Source organism: Scatophagus argus, chromosome 24, assembly GCF_020382885.2.
Source record: "Scatophagus argus isolate fScaArg1 chromosome 24, fScaArg1.pri, whole genome shotgun sequence".
Taxonomy (NCBI): Eukaryota; Metazoa; Chordata; class Actinopteri; family Scatophagidae; genus Scatophagus; species Scatophagus argus.
In genome coordinates this window covers 1158483-1175202 of record NC_058516.1, presented here as the reverse complement: position 1 = coordinate 1175202, position 16720 = coordinate 1158483, and the positions used below count along the sequence as shown (strand labels likewise).

The following is a 16720-nucleotide window of genomic DNA, read 5'->3' as shown; positions in this document are numbered from 1 at the left end:
CCTTCATCCACAGCACATGTGACATTATTAGAGCGGGAATACTGGCTGCAGGAGCTGGAACCAGGGGCCGGGGCCCCTCCAGCTCCTGCTTGGACGAGGGCCCTGCTTCATTATCGAACACTCATCTCGTTTCAGCTGACGTGTTGCATGATCCTACACTGTTCCAAAGCATCACACAGAAATCCCGGGGCCATATATTACAATAAGAAGTAACATTAAGGGGAATAAGGGCCCAGCAGCCCACTGCTGCCCAGGGGGCCCCGAGCAGGTTGGGAGTCTTGTTCACAGCAGGTGTTTATGTTATTTTAGGCATAGTAATTCTGTTATTTATTTAGCTGCTTCCTTAAAAAATATTTTCTGGAGCTTCATCAACACCTCTGACAGTCTCAGTGCCGAACCACAGCGCCCCCTGCAGGCTCGCTGTTGGTGATTCTGACAAACTGATCCACCACTTCGTAAATGAGCGAGTCTGCAGGACCGCCTGGAAGCCTGGCAGAGCAGCACACGTGGCTCCTGATGGTGAGGAGGTGGAATTCAGCTTCTCCTTCCACACTCACTGACACGTGTGTGTGTGTGTGTGTGTGTGTGTGTGAGAAACGCTGCTTTGTTTTGTCACACGGAAAGAAAGCATACAAACAGGACGACTCGGGGGAAAAACTTTCCAATACTTTATTTTCTAAACCATTTCAGTTCATAAGAAAGATCAAAAGTGCTTGTGAACTGTAATACGTATTGGGATGTGATTTTCTTCTTTGCACACTCACAGCACATCGAGTAAACAACTGGGAGGTCAGTTTCTGAGAAAGGATTTGTCATTTTCATTCAAAGGAAATGTGAGATCCTTCATTTCCAGCAGCTACGGCTCCTCCGGTTCTAGTCGACGACCAGCGAGCTCCTCACTGTGGGGAACAACTCAAAGAAACCCTGCAGGAGGAAGCAGACAGGAGGACGATGGAGAACAGGAGAACAACAATATGTGCACATGAGGTCAATGCACGCAGTATACATGCAGGAAGGTCACGTGACGTATTCTGTGCGGCTTCTGTCCCACAGCTAACCAACGTTACAGCTCCTGAGTCTGTTCACACCCTGTCACCAGGCCCTCGTTCACGCCTACATACACGTTTCCTTCGCTGTGGTGATAACGTTAAGAAAATAGTTCCTCCACTAAACCGCTCACAACAAGGTCTGTGGATTAACTGGGTCAGGATCTCTGGAGAGGGCGGGACGGCTGGAACGCCTCAGGGTTCCAGGTTCGAGTCCTGGTCTGGGCCCTTCTGTGCGGAGTTGGCATGTTCTCCCCGTGCCTGCGTGGGTTTTGTCCAGCTTCCTCCCACAGTACCAAACTGGCTACTCGAGGTGAGAGTGTGTGTGGTTGTCTGTGTTTGTGTGTCAGCCCTGTGACTGACTGGTGACCAGTCCAGGGTGGGACAGACTACAGCCCCCAGTGGTACAGAAAATGGATGATCTCTCTTCTTCTGCATCAGTTGTTTTCAGACATTTCTGAATTTCACAAAGTTAAATTGTGACTGTCAAACGTGTTGATTCAACTCTCTGGAGGACTTTTATCGTATTCGAGTGAAATCCAGCTCCACAATCTGAGCTCAAACAGAGAACTGCTTCATAAACAGTTTAAGACCACTTGAAGATCTGGGGATGTTACCGCAGAGATGACGAGACAGACGGTGTGCTTGTTTCACAGACGGGGGTTACCTTGAAGAGGGTGGTGCTCTGCAGCACACTGGAGGTGCAGCACATCTCTCTGATGGAGTGCATGGACAGCTGCGGAGCTCCGATGTCCACCACAGGGATGCCGAGGCGGGCGGCCAGGATGGGTCCAATGGTGGTCCCACACGGGCTGTCGTTACGGACCATCACATCCTGCAGGAGTAAAAACATCTACTGAGCAGAGAATCTAATCTAATCACATCTGGAACATTTTCCTCTCTGTGCCACAGCCTGCCTCTCTGCCTCCTAGTGGTTCTTAGAGGTACTGCAATGGTTAACGTGTTTCTGGGATTAGACTGGTGAAGAAAAACCTTTGTTTGCTTTCTGACTTTTTGTCCATTTCTGACCTTTCTGCTGCCCTGGAAATGTGAAGCAGAAATGTGTGTCTAGTCTGTCCTCACGTGTTCCATAATGACTGTTAATAAGCCCTTGTTTTCGAGTCTTTATTTCGCACAAGAATTCCTTTCTTTTCTTCTCTTTGTCGTCCTGGAGCAGCAACACGTGTTGCTAGGAGATCTGTGTTAGCTCCAAGACAAGCCAGAGTGATGAGAAGCTGCTGGGCCTCCATCATCTACAATCACACACACACACGAACACACACTGTACCTGCAGAGGCACGGCGACCTTGCTGGCCACCTCTCTGATAATGGAAGCTGTGACGGCTGTGGTGGCGTAGCGCTGATTGCTGTTGAACTTGATCACTGGACCCTGACAGGAAAACGATTTGGACATGAATGTTGTCATTATTTCTCCACACCAACATCAATATTATCTCATTAGTTGACTGGTGCTGATCAAAGTCTAAAATTAAAACTGACTAATCTCATATTTTCCACAAAATAGAACCAATCTGCAGGGAAGGAAAAGAAATGAAACTTTATCAGGAGTATTTGAGACACTTTGTTTTTTTAAATGAAATAAAAGTATCTTCACCTTGTGGAAAGCCGGTCGATGGTTCTCCTCGTGCTTCTCCCTGATGAGAAAATCAACAGTTTTGTCAAAAATCCTGAGTTCTCCCTGTTGAAGGTTCTTTTAACCCTGAGCTAAAGTTAAATGAATGACTGCATCTTCCTGCTGGCTGATGGAACCGTGTGGACATCAGTGACGTTCATCTTCAAAACATATTGTGCATCTTTCAACATGAAATGCTTCCGTAACAGATCATCTCGTGTGTTTATCAGTGTCCATGTCCCTGCAGGTGGTGTGTGTGTTGATACTGACTGGTAGTTGGGGTGCACAGCGTGAGCCATGTCGGCGCTGATCATAAAGGAGAGCGGCGCCGCCTGTTGAAAGGCGGTGAGATTGGAGGAGGAGGCGGCGAGGCGGCTCAGGAGGAGCTCCGTCAGGTTGGACTGAGCGCCCTGAGCGCTCTCTGATCCCACCTGCAGAACACACCACACGCCGTCACTGAAAAACTACACACTGACGATTCTGTGAACCACTTCTACTGTTCGGGACTGTCAAATCGACAAAATGGGCCCAAGGTGAAAGGTCCTGTTTGCTCGCCCACGCGGGTTCAGTTTCCCCCTCACTCACCTCTTCGTTGTCGTACAGAGTGATCATGCGGACGTTGGGATCTTTGGCCAGAGATTCTCCTGAGCAGGACTCCACCAGCCCCTGACAGACAACAGCCAGACAGGGAGAAAGTCAACGACGTCTTCACATGACCGAAGTCTTCTTCACGCTGGCGCTCAGAAGCTCGTTGCACTTTGTAAACACTTTGTGAACCTGAAAGCTAAAGGCTGCATTCAAAAACCAAAGTTACAGCCGTTAAAAACCGCGGCTGAGTTAATTCCAAGGAAAACTTTGTTGACTTGTGACTGAGCAAGAACACTTTCACTTTCACTTGTAGGACCTTAGCTGATGTTTGTCCAGAGAAGCCACAGAGAACACATCCTCACAATCCAACACAAACACAACAAAAGAACAAGAGAAACAAAGAAGAAGAAGAATAACGTGTCAGCTGATCTCTGATGGTGCAGAAGAAGGCTGTCCTGCGTGGACTCTGACCTGCAGGGCGCAGTAGCAGCTGTGGAGGTTGTCCAGACGAGGAGAGTAAATGAACTCCTCATACACACCTCCCAAAGCCTGCAGAGAGAAGAGGAGAAAACACGAGAAAACACGAGAGCTGTTGATACGCCAGCGTTTGTTTGCTCTCACAGACGAAATAAGAGAGGATGGATGTAAAGTATTAACCCGTCAGAAGTTAATGTTTCTGATGCTGTTGAATTTTTTCTTGCTGGTGATGCATAAAGTCTTCACAGAAAGAAGTCTGCTTTGGCAGCTTATGTGTCACAGCGACACATTTCCTTGTGATTAATGGTTTTATTTAATGCTGTCTCAGGGGATCCAAGTGAATTATCATGTGTGACAGGAAATGAAAAGTTTATTTGCAGACTCACCGCAGGCTGTGTGTCTGTCAGACAGAGCTCAAAGTCCAGCAGGGCTTCAGGCTCGACACCGAGCTCTGAACACAGCACCTTCACCAGCGCTGGGTGGTGTTTCTCTGCCTGAGGAGGGAAGATACAACACTTGATCTGTTGGTGGAAGCTGATGAAGTTACACATTTAAAGGCCTGAATCCTGAATTCTGTGTTTTACAATCTGAGCACACTTTGTCCTCACACAGAGCGTCCAGCCCTGTGCGGGACGCTGCACCCCGTCCACCAGACGTGTGTGTGTGTGTGTGTGTGTTTTACCGTGTTGTTGGCACAGGTGGCGTCTCCACACGACGCAGAGCCCGTCTCCAGCTCCTCCTGGACGGCGGTGGCAATGATGGGCACGCTGGGACACGAGCAAACAAACACACACATTGTTTCAGAAAACCAGTGGAAACTAAATATTCTGACAAGGAGACGCTGGAGCGAGTGAAACTTTTATCAGAAACAGTTTCTTTCTTTTATGAGCAAAATAACAAACACATTTGTGTCTCAGTTGAATATTAATGACTAATGCAGTTAATCTGAAGATAATCTGCTCCAATCTTGTAATGTGTGTGCTGCCCACATGAAAAGCAGCCACAACGGAACATTTTGATTTTAAAACGAGCTCAGTTTATCTACTTTTTCTCCATTTCTTTGGATCTTTCCTATTACTTTGGTTGCTTAAATGTTCTTAAATGTGTTGCGTGACTGACAGGTGGTTCTCCTTGTTGGGGCCGAAGGAGTCGTTGATGTCCCTCTGCAGGTGGATGGCCAGGTGAGGGATCCTGAGCAGAGGCCTGGACACATGAACCAGCCGGTGAAGCAGCTTGCTGTCACTCTGCAGGAGGGCAAAGAGGATGAGGAGGCTGTGGACGTTGGAGCTCAGTTTTTGTTTAAGACAAAACCAAGACAATACTTCACTGTCAGTGTCTGAAACCGAACAGGTTTTACAGTAAAGGGGGTAAATTTACGATAATCCCGGTACCTTGACGATGACGCGGCCAGCAATGGTCAGGTCGCGGTCGAACCAGGTGTTCCAGATGCCGCCGCCGTAGCACTCGACCCCGACCTGCAGGCAGCCCTGCTTCGTCCTCTTGGACCTCGGCTTCACCTGAGGCACACACATGCTCACTCAGTTGTTTTATGTCTGACGCTGAAATCTGTTTTTTCAGCATTCAAGACAATTACTTTTATTTTTGCTTTTTTGCATCAAAGCACAGTCATTTGAAGGTTGCGCTCAGCGCTCAGCGTGCCTTCAGCCAACATAAGCTGTGAGAGACAAAGCACAACATGCTCACAGGAGGCGTCAGCCATGTGAGCCTTCTGGATATGAGAGTGAAGTTCCAGCCTTAGTGTTTTTGGTTTTAATCCGACGGTGCTGACAAATAAAGCTGAGCTGCAGTCAAACACAACTTTTTAAAAACTGTGAAAACATCTCCTCTCTCACATGCAAACTGCGTCACAGTTTTGGCTGCACTCGTGCTCTTATTCAAGTATTCTGGCGGCTTTCTAGGATGGAAGAAAAGGTCAAGAAGCAGCCTGTGAGAGACAGGAGGAAGTGGGCGGCGCTCTCACCCTCAGGCAGGGGCTGTCTGTGTGGGCTCCGACCATGGAGAAGCCGTTTCCTGGCAGGTAACATCCACCCACAGCGAAGGCGATGAGGCTGGAGTAGTTCCTGGTCACAAAATACTGAAGAGAACAGAGGAGTTTAAATATTCAAATTCAAATATTTATTATTTAAATACATACTTTAAATATTATGGTTAAGTCAACAATAATGTGCGAATACCACCTTTAATACTTGAGCCTGTAGTCTTCATCGTGGCACCTCACTGGAGGAAAAGTTGACTAAACTTAAGGAATCAATCCAAATTAACTGTGACTGACCTTAGCAGACGGCTTGATGTCCCATTTCTCCGTCTCCTTCAGCTCGATGAAGCCGGCCTCCAACAGACGCCGCCTGCACTCTTCAACCACTACAGGGACGAGTTAAAATCTGTTAAGAACTTATGACTATAAACTGATATTTATTGAGTTAAAAGTTGGAGTGATTTTTCAGTGAAGCTGGAACTTCAGTCTGTCTAAGAGGCTAAAACTGCATTGTTGGCCTTCTTTTGAATCTTTAGCTTGACCAAATGGATCATTTATTGCCACATATTAATAACTCCGTCGATAATTAACTACAAAGCAAGTTCACATATAAGTAAAATCCAAATCAAGTTTATTTTTTCTTGTTTCGTCCTCATTTGGCTTCACATCCTGCGGCAGGTCAAAGGTCACAGCGTGAAGGTGTGACACGTTATGAAATATGAGGAGACTCTTATCTTATCTAAAGCACAAAGCCGTCCGTTCACCTGCACAGCGTCTCCGCTCGGCGCCTCCTGAATGCTGACGCATCGCTTTGTTGTCATGGCGGACAACTTCTTATCATCTCATCTGAACTCTTCATCTCAAATCATACAAACCGCAAAGACTTGAGCGAACCTCAAACACAGTAAAGCGTCAGCTTTAGAATAAATCCACGGTGGATCTTGGGACATTTGTGTGTTTTGTAGTGGGGGTGTGTGTGTGTGTGTGTGTGTGTGTGTGTGAGACATTGTGAATGTAACGACTCACCAGCAAATTTTAAGGTTTAAAAATGCACAAAAAAGTAACGGTTATCAAAATGAAATGCTGACATCACAGTCTAAGTGCCCAACTGATGGGACAAGTTTATCTGTGACTCAATAATGCGTGTGGCACAAAACACATTCATCAGGGAAATACTGTCTGTTGTGAGTTAAGAGAAGTTAAGTTAAGTTAAATGAAACACACTTTGTTGAAAGTGATGTGATCATCCATATACTTTTTTCCATACAGAATAGGATCTAACAGATCTAAAACCTGACAAACTGAAGGCTAAAGCCCAGCTTGTCAGACTTTACCGTGGTATGGGGACACTCCTCTGTTGACAAACTGCAGAAACTCTCTGGCTGCTGACTGCACGGCCTCTTTGGAGCTCTTCATGATCACAGACTGAACAAAAACGAGCAAAAGTAAGAAAATAATGCGTCAACCGCTTAAGTTCATCACAGGAATGAGAGAGCAAAGACAGCAAGCGAGCTTTCTTTTCCTAGGATGGCGACGGGATGACCCGCCCCACTCTGCCTCTGATTGGCTTACCATGAAACTATTTCACTATCCCTGCCAATCCTAACCTACCGCAAGTTATTATGTCCAACCTTGAACAGCCCAACGAATCAACAAAAGCAAACAGCATTAGCCAATCAGAGTCACGGTGGGGAGGGTAGTTCCGTCCCCATCCTACGAAAAGCCAGACATAGAGGACCAGTTCAAACTTCAGATTTCTTTCCTCCTGTCCGTTAGGGTAAATGTACACTAACAGAGCAGTGACATGTAGAATCACGGCTGTAACCACAGTAGAAACACAACGTCAACATAAGGCTGACACTGACAGACAAAAGCCAGAAACGTCTGAGATGTACCGGTATGGAGCTAACCTTTGCTAGCTAACCCGTACGGGAAAACTCCAGATTTCTGAGCGTTGTTCTTCGCTCCTCTTCCTCTGCTGACCAGAGTTAAAACAGCTCTCGGTGAGCAATAATAACCATTTTTATTGCACTTACCCGCATTAATTGCACTCTCGGCTCTGTACTCCGACAAAACGATAACCGAAACAGCAAGTAGTTTTGCAGCGTCAAAGACCGGAGTTCTGTCTTTCAGACACGGCGCCACAGTGACACCTAGCGGTCAGGCGGTGTAATTACAATATTCACATTTTTATCTCTCCGTCTGTTTCTCTGTATCTTCCATCAGTCTCTCTCCGCCAGGAAATCTGGAAGAACCTGGAGACATTCAACCAACTGAACTATCTTGCTCCACACCAGCTTCTCTCCAAGGGTTGACCTGTGCCTTTCTCCACCTCTTATAATAATGCAGTAATCAGCAAAGCTCAACAACTTGATTCTTATTTAACTTCCACAGGTGTCTCGTGTCATGCAAGCAAACTTCAGCTTTCTCCTTTGCAGCCCTTGGTATCCCATAATTCTTTGCACACCAATTGTTTGTTTAACAAGGAGTTCATGTGACTTTTCTCATTGTCTAAGTAGTTTTAATCAACCACACTAGGTTTCTTTCTCTCTTAGCTTCACAGTGGTTCAGTTGCTTGCAATGTAAAGCTTTTGGTCCCTTGCTAAGCTAAATAGCTTCTCCAACAGGGCTTGCGATTTTGATTACAAGAGAAATGAATGCCCAAAAACTAATGGAATGCAATGTTGATGTTTCCCCGATACCAGCCATGAGTAGGACTGTTTAACAAAGACCACATGATGCTTTTTGTTTTGAATCTCTCTCTCTCTCTGTTCTGTATCTCTTCCTCACTCACTCACGTCATGCATTCATTTATCAGTGTATCACCACGGGAACCCGCCTTATATAGTCCTAAACAACACGGGAGGAGGGAGGGAGAGTCAGAAAACGACGAGGAGATGTTTATATCAGCTGTCAGCTAACAGCACCTCTCCTGCTCTTGAGGAAGCCCAGGGGGACGAAAACACACACACACACACACACGCACACACACACACACACACACACGCACACACACACACACACATCCTAGCATTCACTCTCTATTAATAGATGTGAGAGCAGCAGTCTGCATCGGAGACCATACAGGAATTTGTCTGAACACACAGGCACCGTTCTGTATTTGAATATTTTCACAGTAGTATTACAGTAGTAGGACTGAGGTCGCAGTACACGAAGCGCCGCGTTTTGTCTGCAGATGTGGCCTTACATGTGGTCGTACACTTTCAGCTGCTGTGAAGCTCCTCTGTAAACTGACTGACATGAAATCTTAAAAATCTTTGAGAACTTGTCCTCATCAGACGCCCCCCCATCATCAAAGCGTCTGCTGCTGACCAATGGCATCGTTCCACCTTCGTTCCACCTTTGTGCTCCAGTCAGACACCGGAACACCTGAATGAAATGCAGCCTTGATTACAGAGCCGCACCTGCTTGGACAGGAGCCTCTGGTGGCATTGTGGGAAATGTAGGATGATTCATGAGGTGATAGCAAGCTGTTTATGTATTATGTGTTATTTATTCATTAGTTGTTGTTAGTTTGAGGAAATTCTGTTCTTTTTCTGGGATTCCTGGGTTGTTTTTGAGCCCTTGAGACACATTTTCATCATGACTCCAGCGTGTCTGCTGTCTCTCTGGTGATATTGTAATTAATGGCACATATTGTTTGGGAATGTGGGCTTTCTCCCGCTGTGGGAGGCACATGCTGAACCTCTCTCGGGATGGGATAGTTTTCCTTTTTAAGGCAGTTCGGTCAAAGCTCTTCCCCCAGCGGTGCTGTCATTGACAACCTGCACCGCCTCACCATGTGAGGACGTCGCAGGCTTTCGAGAGCCACCATCCGTCCTCGCATCCTCACATCGTTATGGCATGAGCTCACAGAGGAAGAAGAAGATTGACCTCCTGAGTTGGGCCATATTAGTTCACCCATGTGACGTCTCTGATTAACATTTGGTTACACTTAGTGACCAAAACCACTTGGTTAACATGAAGAAAAGTGTTGACAGAGAAGCTGCAGGCTCTGCCGACTGGTCCATCCACAAAGGCTTTGGCACATTTGCCTCTCTCATGAGATGGATGACAAATATCACCTCTGTTTCATTAACTCTCTGTCAGTCAGTTTTGTCTTTCTGCCACTTTCTCCTCTGTTTGAAAAGCCTCTCAGAAATCTTCCTCCCGACTCCAAACAGTAACTTTTCTCTTCACCAGGTTTGGTCTCATTTTCTCAGCTTGGACCTACGAGCTTTGACCTTTAACATCCTGAAGTTCAGGGACATGAACATGAGCTGTCCTCAGTCATGTGTGTCACAGACTGTCAGAATGATTTTCATCATATGAAACAACACGGGTGGGGTGGACGGAGAAGGGAGGAGGGGGAGGCAGGGAGGAGAGAGGGAGAGAAAGACAGAGAGAGGGAGAGAGACACACACAGACAGAGAGAGAGACGGGGAGGGCAGTTTACAGGGAGGAGGGGGTAAGAAAATGAGGGAGGGGGTGACTACAAATAGCCCGGGGCAGGAGGCTCATCCTCACTGCTCCCCTCTGCTGCAGCCTTCACCAAGCCCTCCTTGTCCTCAAACATGGCCTCCTTCGGCTCCTCCACCCAAACCGCCTCCTCCTACCGCCGCACCTTTGGCCAAGGCACCTATGCCTCACCCTCCCTCAACCGCTCGCTGCTGGGCCACAGGAGTGGCGGCGGGGGCCATGTCACCTCTCGGGTCTACGAAGTGAGCCGGGCCAGCTCGACTCCGGTCTACCGGGTCTCCTCCGCCCACTATAGCAAGCCCCTGACGACCTCCAGGGTCTCCGTCGGGCGCTCGTACGCCGGCATGGGCGAGACGCTAGACTTCAGCCTGGCCGACGCCCTCAACCAGGAGTTCTTGACCACACGGACCAACGAGAAGGCCGAGCTGCAGCACCTGAACGACCGCTTCGCCAGCTACATCGAGAAGGTCCGCTTCCTGGAGCAGCAGAACCAGGCGCTGACGGTGGAGGTGGAGCGTCTGCGCGGCCGGGAGCCGACACGCATCGCCGACCTGTACGAGGAGGAGATGAGCGAGCTGAGGAGGCAGGTGGAGATCCTGACCAATCATAGGTCACGCATAGAGGTGGAGCGGGACAACCTGGCTGATGACGTGGACAAGCTCAAACTCAGGTGGGCGGAGCCACACGGTGTGTGTGTGTGTCTCTTTAAGAAGAATGTGTGAATCTGTCAGCTGGTTACAGAGTCATCGGTATGAGGAGGGTTAGTGTGTGTGTGTGTGTGTGTGAAAAGAAAAGATTTTGAATTTTAAAATATGACCAATGATTTTTTTATTTATTTGAAATTGATTAAATCATTCTGAGAAAGCGAGATAATCAACTGCGTATAACGAGAAAACAAAAGGTTTTGTGTTGTCAGATAACAGGAATCCTGTCAAAATGATGCGCAGAAGCTGAAAATGTAGCATGAAGGTTATTAATTATTTATTTTTTATTCAATTTATTAATTATTAACGGTCATAACATCAGATATACTGAGTAAAAGGTCCAATCAGCTGAGTTTAGATCCCGCCCTCTGGTCAGGGCGGCTCGTTTCCTTCCCTTCGACCTCACTTTCCCAAAGGGGGTCTTCTGCAGAGTGAGTACTTTTATTTAAGTGTACTTTTGAACTTGTAACTGAGTACTTTTACATCATAGTGTGATGCTGCTTAATATTTAATTTACTTTTCCATAGCTGTTCTCTGTCAGCTTCACTTATGTGGATTCATTTACCACCACTACTACTACTACTACTACTACTACTACTGCAGCTACAAATACCGCTTACACTACTCAAATACCACAGGCAGACTGATGATTGTAAAGGCTGCAGCCATGAATACACAGCTTAAGTTGACCTGAGGACGAGCTTCAGTCTGGAGCAGACACATGAGGATTCCCCTGCCGAAGTGCCCGTGAGCAACACACCGAACCTCCCGATGAGTCCGAAAGTGTCACAGCAAACAACACAACTCTTTTCAGTCTGCAGTTGACTCTTGTGTGTGTGTGTGTGTGTGTTGTTGCTGCACCCTGACCAAAGTTAGAGCCATCACACACACACACACCATGTTGACGCTGCCCTCTTCTATAAAAGGAGAGGAAAGAGGAGCATCTCTAACGACCTGTTGCTTCTCCTCTCTGTGGTTTACGTCTGAAGTGCCAGTTTTCAACACATTCAGAGAGGAGACGCGACTGCAGCTCACGTCTGGATGTTCAGGACAGAATTTTCTGTCTCTTTTGTCTTTGGTGCATTTTAATTCAAAGATTTAAAGGCTTTTCTGGCTTAATAAATAAAATGAGCATCTGTTCAGTGCGAGAGAGGATTACAGTAACATCTGGTATTACATGAGGGCTTTTGTGATGTCAATATGTGAACGTTTGCGTTTTTAGTGAGATGAAGAAGATGGATTTACACAATAAAAGTCAATAAAACATGAACAATTCTCCCAAATCGTAGCAGTTTAAGAGAGCTTGTGTTGTCTGTCACCTCCTCCAGACTCCAGGAGGAGATTCTCCAGAAAGAGGAGGCAGAAAACAGCCTGGCTGCTTTCAGGGCGGTGAGTCCCTCCTGTTCAGTTTTTGGTATTTTTCTGAAGGGGAACATCAGGCCGCAGGATCTGCAAATAAAGCGCTTGCTGTAGTGATTTCAGCCAGTTTTATAACACATTCACCAACCAAACTGTTGCAGGATGTGGACGCTGCCACTCTGGCTCGCCTGGACCTGGAGAGACGCATTGAGACGCTGCAGGAGGAGATCGCCTTCCTGAAGAAGATCCACGAAGAGGTTCTCTCTTCCTCCTTCTTCTCTTTCGGCGTCGCTGTTCGCCATCTGATGCTCGGTTATCGAGATAAAAAAAGCTTCCGCTTCATAAAAACTCAGCTTTAAGCTTCTTTATTGTCACCACACATGCATACAGTTTGAAGGTTTATTCAGTCGCTTTGGGGCTCAAGTGATTCATTTGTGGTGATTTGGGGACAGAAACTGAGAAAAGTTGAGGGAACATAACATAATTTAGTTCATTGTAAGGATAAGTGCCACACATTCTGAGACATCACTGGTGTGCAGCTGCACAAAGATTTTATATTCACTTTGCTTTCAAATTATGCACAGAACAACTTAATTTGTGATTCTCTGTAGGTGCAAGTCTGGTCTGTTGTGTCTTTGTTTGCATTCTGTGTGCCTGTGCTGCATTCAGCCTGTCTGTCTGTCTGTCTGTCTGTCTGTCTGTCTGCGTGTGAGTGAGTGTGTGTGTGTGTGTGTGTGTGTGTGTGTGTGTGTGTGTGTGTGTGAGTGATGTAAAGGGCTGGGTAAGTATACAGTTTCACACACAAACACACTCAAAGCCGGTATGCTGGCAGCAGGCCTGAGCAGTCAAATCTCCAACAGCAGATGTACGACTGAAATGACTGTGTGTGCCAGCAGTGGACGTCCACGTCTCTGAACAGCAGAGGCCTGTAAGCTGAGATGTGTGTGTGTGTGTGTGTGCGTGTGTGTGTGTTCCTGCTGGAGACTGATAAGACCCACGATGCGATGCCAAAATGAAAAGCAGAGTGACTGGAACACACCAAGTGGAACCTGAAGTACACATGCAAAGAACATTTAAGACAAACACAAACACACACACACACACTCAGCTCTCACCTCCACACATGACCTCCCTCCCGCTGCAGGAGATCCGCGAGCTGCAGATGCAGATGCAGGAGACTCAGGTGCAGATCCAGATGGACATGTCCAAACCGGACCTGACGGCGGCGCTGAGAGACATCAGAGCCCAGTACGAGGGCATCGCCGCCAAGAACATCTCCGAGGCTGAGGAGTGGTACAAGTCAAAGGTGAGAGAGGGAGGGAAACACCGTCACACAGAGGCTGGTTTGAAAGGATGAGGCATAATAACAAACAAACAGACTGGGAGATCAGTGTTTGACCTTTGTCCCCCCAGGTGTCCGACCTGAACCAGGCAGTGAGTAAGAACAATGAAGCTCTGAAGCAGGCCCGGCAGGAGACCATGGAGTTCAGGCACCAGATCCAGTCCTACACCTGCGAGATCGACTCGCTCAAAGGCACCGTATGTGTCACACGCTCTCTTCTTTGAAGCTGTACCTCGTGCTGTCCCAGCTCTGTCTCACGCCAGTCTCGTCTCTTTGGCCAATGCAGAATGAGTCCCTGATGAGACAGATGAGGGACATGGAGGAGCGTCACGGGCTCGAGGCCAGCGGCTTCCAGGACACCATCGCTCGGCTGGAGGCGGAAATCGCCAACATGAAGGATGAGATGGCGCGCCACCTCCGCGAGTACCAGGACCTGCTCAATGTCAAGATGGCGTTGGATGTGGAGATCGCCACCTACAGGAAGCTGCTGGAAGGGGAGGAGAGCAGGTGATGCTGGAGTCCAGGTTGTCCCTGACAAAGTAAACATCTGGACCAGGATGTAAATACAGGAAACGTTTTCACCAGTTGCTACATGGCAGTCAAAGCCTCTAATACTGAATTAATGAATTATGAAGACAGTGAAGGTTCATTATTTCTCAACAAGTGGGATTAACTGAAACCAAATCAGCTTTAAAAGTTTGTCCACCTGAGTGAGAGGTTAGAACCGACTCGCAGGCGACTGGAACTTTAAAAACAACGTCATATCCAAATGAAGGTAAATGTTTTGTGCCAGTGATTTTCCAGCACTTTTTCACTGTGTGTCTTTGCAGGATTACCTTGCCTGTGCAGAGCTACTCCACCCTGAGCTTCCGAGGTACGAAACTTACCTGGTGTTACCTGAACACACCACTGGAGGGCGCATGTCTCTATAAACAGCACAGGGCCTGACTGATGAGCCATCATTATTTAAATGCCAATTTTATGATTCCTTCAGGAACAGGAGAAAACAAAGTTTTAAAAATACATGATTTTTAATCTCCTGTGGTTGATTTTATCTTCTGCTTCAAATACCTTAAATGTTTCCAAAGAGGATTTTAGGAGCTTGTGGATGTCATTAGCGTCAGCTGGACGAGCGTCCCTCATGTTGATGATGAGATCTCCCTGCTGTGTTTAAACAGAGACCAGTCCCGAGCACCAGCAGCGCTCCTCTGAGATGCATTCAAAGAAAACGGTCCTCATCAAGACCATCGAAACCCGCGACGGGGAGGTAAAAGCTTGAAAGCTTTTTCCTTTGTCAGTCATTCCTGTCTGTCATTTCTCTCTAGTGACATCTGCAAAAACCTCATGAGGAAACTCCATGAATTTGGGTTTCAGTGGGGATCGACAGGTGACTTTTTAAACCAGTTGATTTTTCACACACTGACGAGTTTAATCTTTCTGACACCAAGCTAACGGGCTTACGGTTATATTGATCAGCATTTAGACTGGGTCAGTGCTCCCTTTTAGCTAATTCTGCCCTGAAAAGCCAGAGAAAAGCAGCTGACCTGATAAATGAAGCGAGTGTGGATTAACAGCTCAGCATGTGCCACTCGTGACCTTTGACCTCAGCATTCGGCAGTTCAGTTTCCAGCTTTGTGAGGACACGGCGGCCACGATGCTGTGACATTTTCCCCACTTGATTCAGAAAGAATTCGTGACGCTTCCAATAGAACACACCTTCACACACACATGCAGCAACGAGTTCAGTGCCAGCCACATAACCCGTCCCAGCAGAGTGGAAACACGCCACCTGCAGATTCCTGGAAAACACATACAACTCAGGCGTGTTCAGACGAGTCATGTTTCCAACGACAGCGGAACTGAACCGCTTTGTGTCGTATCTCCATCTTCATGTGCCGCCCTTTGTTAACGGCAAACTGCTGGGTTTTTCCTAGGAAACACCCTCAGAAGCCACCGAGAGCCCCAGAGGCCTTATTGTGTCAGTCTGTAAACACAAGTAGGAATGAAAAAGGAAACTAGACACAAGAAAAATGACATTAAAAAAATCAACTCGAAAAGCACTGACGCGTACTGAATCATCCAGCTGAGCAGGCCTGTCCAGATCAGTCACACAAGTACAATAACCAAGAGGAAGCCCTCAAAGACATTAGGGGACGAGGCCGGCGGGGCCTTCATCTTTCTTATCTTTGACTGTCGTGTTTCTGCCTTCCAGGTTGTCAGCGAGTCGACGCAGCACCAGCAAGACATCATGTAACGATGTGCAGGAGACAAGAAGGACAAACAGATCAGTCGGACACACGACCAACACATTCGCAAGCAAACCAAAGTGAAAGGACGTTCCAAACCCGTGACCATTGACTTTATCAGGGTCCATTTATCTGAGGACACACAACTGACTCCTAAAAAGCTAATCTTCCATGAAAAAGTGAAACAAAAATATTTTAGCCTGTTCCAGTAGAAATCGACTTCTCTCAAGCGTTTGTTTTTGGAGAGTCTGCAGCCTGAAAGAGGATGAGATGCTGCAGTGGAATCCAGATAAAAACCAACTCGATAAGATGTAAAATAATAACACCACCTGAAAAATGCTGCAAAAAAGGCTCAAAAGCATTTCAGAAGGCCACTGAAATAAAACACTGTGGTGGTGTTGGCGCTTCCTGCTCTGCATTTTAAGTCAAGTTGTCACAGAAAATCTCTGGCTTCACGCCAACAGAAAATCCTTTGCTTCTGCATCTTTTTTTTTCCTTAAGCACAAAAAACCCACACTGAAAACGCAGCAATTGTGACTCTTCTGGTTTCTCACACAGCAGCTTCAAGTGTCAGAGCGAGCGTTCTGTCCAATCAGGAGCCTCGACGAGAACCAGGTGAACCGTACCTGCGTGTTTGCGCTTATCAACAGAAGGGACGCAGAAAGGACAGATAAAACGGAGAAGATGGAGGAGGAGATTAAACAGCGTCAGCGACAGGAGAGAAGAGGAGGAGGCCTGCGTTCAGGAGCGACGAATCCCTCGTGACTTTCAAATGTTATCTGCTAATAAAAGTAAAGTGGATTTCATGTTGCAGCTGACTGATGTTTGTGTGTCCTTGACTGAAAAGACG

The 16720-nt window shown here is 47.1% G+C and overlaps 2 protein-coding genes across 3 annotated transcripts; one reads left to right on the top strand and one right to left on the bottom strand.

Annotated features, from left to right (window-relative positions):
- Positions 1–645: 645 nt before the first annotated feature.
- On the bottom strand, positions 646–7925 carry LOC124055344 (aspartyl aminopeptidase). 2 transcript variants are annotated; one of them, XM_046382093.1, is made up of 15 exons: positions 7777–7925; positions 7075–7165; positions 6038–6126; positions 5726–5839; positions 5136–5261; positions 4864–4988; positions 4427–4511; positions 4131–4238; positions 3739–3816; positions 3265–3345; positions 2950–3110; positions 2662–2701; positions 2335–2436; positions 1714–1881; positions 646–924 (listed from the first exon to the last, which is right to left on the bottom strand). In XM_046382093.1, the coding sequence occupies exons 1-15, from the start codon at positions 7780–7782 to the stop codon at positions 874–876; spliced, it is 1425 nt and encodes a 474-aa protein (XP_046238049.1). In that variant the 5' UTR covers positions 7783–7925; the 3' UTR covers positions 646–873. The 2 variants fall into 2 exon arrangements, with proteins under 2 accessions (XP_046238049.1, XP_046238050.1); XM_046382094.1 differs by having other exon boundaries at positions 7651–7778.
- A 2321-nt stretch (positions 7926–10246) lies between these two features.
- On the top strand, positions 10247–16676 carry desmb (desmin b). The gene is made up of 9 exons (XM_046382095.1): positions 10247–10889; positions 12252–12312; positions 12444–12539; positions 13427–13588; positions 13696–13821; positions 13911–14131; positions 14455–14498; positions 14803–14891; positions 15837–16676. Exons 1-9 carry the CDS (start codon positions 10315–10317, stop codon positions 15876–15878), a joined length of 1416 nt encoding a protein of 471 aa, XP_046238051.1. The 5' UTR covers positions 10247–10314; the 3' UTR covers positions 15879–16676.
- The last annotated feature ends 44 nt before the right edge of the window (positions 16677–16720 follow it).